Genomic DNA, 5,013 nt, shown 5'->3' on the forward strand with positions numbered 1-5,013 from the left:
CTTTGGAAACGGTACAGTTCCTTAATGTTTAAGGGAGGATACTTTTTACAGAAGAAGAGATACATGGACTGAGCTGGATCCTTTCTTTTCCTTTTTTTCCTCATCGTGTATGATGTTGATACGGACGTCCAATCTCAGGCATCAGAATCATAAAATAGCAGAAAAAATATATTACTAAAGCAAAACTTTGCACGTTATAGCTTTAACAGCGTGTCTTCTCTGACCTTCAGTTTTCTCCTTTGTTCTTTCCGCCATACTTTCATGTTTATGGTTTATCATACTTTTTTTTTCGTTACACTTTCTGTTAATTGTCTATATTATTCGGGAGGTTTATTTTTTTGTTTTGTTTTTGTTTTGGACCACAATGCATTTGTACAGCATCGAGTCAAGTGCAGTCATTAACTCAAGACTTTTTTTTTTTTTTTTGGTTTGTTTTTTCGGGACACGTTTTCTCCAGAGTGTCTTACATACAGAACATCACTTTTACTTTAGATTTATTTTTCACATAGGGAAGTCTGCCATTTGTAAGGAACTGCCATTTTACGAGATGTCCGCGTACATCTGTGGCTTAAAATGCCAACGTGTAGCTGAAAGAAAATTTATTGTACAATGAAATCTTAACAGATATTTAACCCTCCATGAACTGCCTATTTTGTTATAATAAAAGTCTATAGTAAACTTTACTTAAGCACTAGTACTGCAGGAGTTATTTTCTTTACATTGTAAGACATGAAACGAGGAACGAGGAATTTTTCAAAGGCTTATAATGCGGATATATATTTTTCCCTTCTTTTTCGTTGGCCTTCTTTATTTTTCTTCCACTGACGCAGCGTACTAACCGACATGAAGTGAGGCGTGTCACTGTGAAGAGCCAACGCTCTCACACCGTCTTTACCTCCGTCTGAGCTCTGTCGTTCCTGCGTGCTCTGTAAACCTCTGTGTCGTGCGGAAGATTCCGGGTCTGCGGCGTTCCCACGCGTCTTTCTGTCCGTCTCGGACGCTCGGAGTCGGAAACGTACAGGACCAAAACCCCTGCTTTTCCGAAGCCGCCCGGGGAGGGCGCTCTCTGCCTGCTCTTCTCACCCCCGGGGTTGTTTTGTATACCGAGACTGCTCGGTCTGCCACTTCACCGCCTCTGCTTTATAGGGACACTTTGGGACTGAAAAATAAATCCATGTAAATAACCGTACTGATCTGATTCATTCCATTAATCCGAACAAACCGGAGGAGGGGCAGCGGTTGAATTCAACAAATAAACCAGTTTCTCATACAGAACGGTGTTTGTGTGTTATTTAAAGCTGAAGATTTTGGACTTGCTGTTATGTGGAATAAATATTAGCAGCTTGTCAGTATTTTATCTCAAAAGATAATGATTCTGCAAGTTTCTTGTTCCTTTATGACATATTTAGTCACTGAATGTGGACCGGATCAGTGTGAACACTGGTGTAAGACAAAATGGTCCACTAATCAATAAAATCCATTTCTTGTGCAATCACTTGATGACCATTATACAGATTTTCATTGGTTTTGAGCCGTGATGTTTTCTCTTCATGATTCTGCCCCTGACGGAACACATGATGTTCGAGTCGACTGGTGCTTCGACCTTTAAATATATTAACCCTTCTGCAGACCTCGAGTCAATCTGACCCGGCTGGAAAGTTAATGTGTCATAACTTGGGTTTCCTTCAACATATCTGCCTGAAATTTTCCAGGATTGTTCCAAATGATGAACTTTGCAAGTAAAATTAATTTTGTTTATTTTTGTTGAAACTGATGTGTTTCGTAAAATAAATAATAAGTCATCCAGGTCCAACTTGACCTGGCCACATTTAGTGGGGCAATAGGTCGCCCTTTTCGGCGCAATGAACATACATACAGACACAAAAATGCACACATAAAATGTCCACTAACACACGCACCCAAAACACACATTCGCACACCACACACACACACACACACACACACACACACACACACACACACACACACACACACACACACACACACACACACACACACACACACAAATAGGGCATTGCATTTCATTAGGCCTCCAGAAAAAAAAGCTACATATTTGTAAATATTTCACACTTTTGATATGCCTTTGCCTAGCAGAGGGCAAAATATGTTACACACACACACAAACAAGCATGGGGCATTGCATTTTGATTTATAAGCATTTAAGTCAATGTGGCCTGAAAAAAACAGGTTTTATTATTTGCTGACATTAAAATGGTTTTAAAAATTAAAAAAATATACCAGCCTGTAATTGTGCATCATCTTTTGTGCCTCTATAGTGAAAATAATTCAAAATTTCTTTTACCGCTTATCCGAACTGTCACGGGGAGCCTGTGCCTATCTCAGGCGTCATTGGGCATCAAGGCAGGATACACATCGAGAGAGACTCATCGCAGGGCACACACACACACTCTCATTCACTCACACACTCACACACTACGGACAATTTTCCGGAGATGCCAATCAACCTACCATGCATGTCTTTGGACCGGGGGAGGAAACCGGAGTACCCGGAGGAAACCCCCGAGGCACGGGGAGAACATGCAAACTCTACACACACGAGGCGGAGGCGGGAATCGAACCCCCAACCCTGGAGGTGTGAGGCAAACGTGCTAACCACTAAACCACCGTGCCCCCATTTTTGCATATTAATGAGGTTTATTATACCAAATATTACAAAAAATTTTGCAAAATATATGTTAATATGTTGGAAACAAGTTAGACTAAAAAGGTGAAAAAAAAGGCTATCGTATATACTTCACTTTTTATAAGCAGTCAAAACAGACAAGGTCAACTTGACTCAGCGCTCCTAATTTGCATAGGAATGCAGACGAGGTCTGCAGATGGGTTAAACTTCATCATGTGTATAGTTGTGATTTCCAACAGTGTACATCTGGATTCTAGGACTCCACGGTGAGAACTGTTGGCTGAAGAGGGAAAAAATAAGCTTTGGTGTCTGTGATTGTAGCAGCACCGCTAACATGAATCATGATTTTGGAATCTAGGTGTTTGGGTCTGAATTTCTAACCAATAAGAAATCAGTCGACTTTTTACTTGGAGTGTGAAGTGTCAAAATAAACCAAGAAAAAACTTTAGATGGAGAGATTTTGTCTTCTTTCTTTTCCCAAAAGGGTCGGATTAAAAATGAGCTCCAAGCCAAAACGGGCCAAAGAAGGCCGAACGTACGGTCACAGCTAGTCGTTGCGGCGGAGCTTCAGCGATCTGTCGTTTACAGCAGGACCGCTTTCTCAAACACTCGTCATGGATGTGGACCGTAGTAATGTTTTATGGAGCAGCCCGAATGCTCGATGATGGATTTATGTCATCGGAATTAAATCTAAAATCACAAGCTGTGGCAAAGGAAGTGTGAGTGCAGAAAGTGTGTGTAAGATACTGTAGAGATTTGGAAATCAAATAAGGATTAAGACCCGGACTCGACCACAATGAACACCTGGAGATGAACCTCCCATGTCATGATCTCACTGATGCTCCAACATGGGAGGGGGAGAGAGAGAGAGATACTGAGAGAGACTGAGACACTGAGAGAGAGATACTGAGAGAGAGAGATACTGAGAGAGATAGAGAGATACAGAGAGACTGAGACACTGAGAGAGAGATACTGAGAGATAGAGAGAGAGATACTGAGAGAGAGAGAGAGAGAGAGATACAGAGAGACTGAGACACACAGAGCGTGAGAGAGAGAGACACAAAGAGAGACAGAGAGAGATAGAGAGAGAGATACAGAGAGAGACACACACAGAGAGAGAGACACAAAGAGAGAGAGAGAGAGAGAGAGAGACTACATCTGGATCGCACATCTGGGTGTGAAGGTCATGGATGAAAGACTGAAGAAGAAAAAGAAAACTGCCAGAATTTCAGGGCTGAATTTTTTATATTTATTTATTTATTTGAAGGAGCTTTTAAGTCCCAGAAGAAAGATGAAAGACACACACACACACACACACACACACACACACACACACACACACACACTGTACTGTAAGATCACACACACACACACACACACACACACACTGTACTGTAAGATCACATACACACACACACACACACACTGTACTGTAAGATCACACACACACAGTACTGTAAGACCACACACACACACACACACACACACACTGTACTGTAAGATCACACACACACACACACACACACACAGTTCCTGCAGCTTTAGTTTTAGACCCCGACACCGATCACTTCTTGTCTCTGACGTGTCGTGACGCGTCTCTCATGCCGTCTTTCACCTCCCTGATGAAGGCGTCCCGGAGTTTGATGCTTTTCTGACTCAGTGCGCCTGCGCGTAACCGACACGCCGCGTCTTTACCGGCGATGTGCGCGCGCGTCATGGCGAACGCGGTGAGCTGCGCCGCGCGCCGGATGACACGTGACTCCGCCAACTTGTCCACGATCTGCGCGTGGTTTATTAACGCGTGCACGAGCCTCTGTAACACCATGATGGCGCTGCGTAGGAAAACTCTAACGTTCTGTAAATCAGACAACGTATAAAGACACATAACGTGTTTATATATTTGTATAACGTACTTATATAACGTATTTATATAACATCATATTTATATAACATCATATTTATATAACATACAACATCAAACTCACCTCAAGGTCCCGATCGACTACTCGGTGCTCGATTAACGCTCAGCGACGCATTAAATCCGAAGCGAAGGACCCCACGGAGGTCGTCATCAACGTGCCAGATAGAAAATATTGTTTTAGGCGAAAGATTAATTTTTAAACAGCTGCCTGTAGTAACTACAGCGATAAGTAAGTTTTTTTTACACGTGTACACGTATAAATTTAACAACTAATAAACTAAAGTCCAAAGAAAACGAAATGTTTTTTTTTTTCTGGTCGTTTGTTTCTACATTTTTTTTCTTCATTTATTTTATTTTGTTTTTAAACTCTTAAATCACATCTAGTTCAATCATACACTCGAAAAGAGACCTCAAACATTTTAATATA

At 41.6% G+C, this 5,013-nt stretch overlaps 2 protein-coding genes across 14 annotated transcripts in view; one reads left to right on the forward strand and one right to left on the reverse strand.

Moving 5' to 3' along the window:
* Positions 1 to 1,275, forward strand: part of dlg1b (discs large MAGUK scaffold protein 1b) — an 81,102-nt gene extending 79,827 nt beyond the window's left edge. For all 13 annotated transcript variants that reach the window (XM_060868005.1, XM_060868015.1, XM_060868023.1 and 10 more), the window contains one exon: positions 1 to 1,275. This exon is cut by the window's left edge and continues 375 nt beyond it. The gene's annotated coding sequence lies outside the window, so the exon portion shown is untranslated.
* A 2,616-nt stretch (positions 1,276 to 3,891) lies between these two features.
* ncbp2as2 (NCBP2 antisense 2 (head to head)) lies at positions 3,892 to 4,776 on the reverse strand. Its single transcript, XM_060868167.1, has 2 exons — positions 4,651 to 4,776; positions 3,892 to 4,520 (listed from the first exon to the last, which is right to left on the reverse strand). Exon 2 carries the CDS (start codon positions 4,488 to 4,490, stop codon positions 4,230 to 4,232), a length of 261 nt encoding a protein of 86 aa, XP_060724150.1. The 5' UTR covers positions 4,491 to 4,520; positions 4,651 to 4,776; the 3' UTR covers positions 3,892 to 4,229.
* Between the last annotated feature and the right edge of the window lie 237 nt (positions 4,777 to 5,013).

The sequence above is a fragment of the Tachysurus vachellii genome, chromosome 1, assembly GCF_030014155.1.
Source record: "Tachysurus vachellii isolate PV-2020 chromosome 1, HZAU_Pvac_v1, whole genome shotgun sequence".
Taxonomy (NCBI): Eukaryota; Metazoa; Chordata; class Actinopteri; order Siluriformes; family Bagridae; genus Tachysurus; species Tachysurus vachellii.

What these genes read in the sequence shown, in the direction of transcription:
- ncbp2as2 (XM_060868167.1), bottom strand. Translation starts at nt 4,490, where the DNA reads ATGGTGTTACAGAGGCTCGTGCACGCGTTAATAAACCACGCGCAGATC.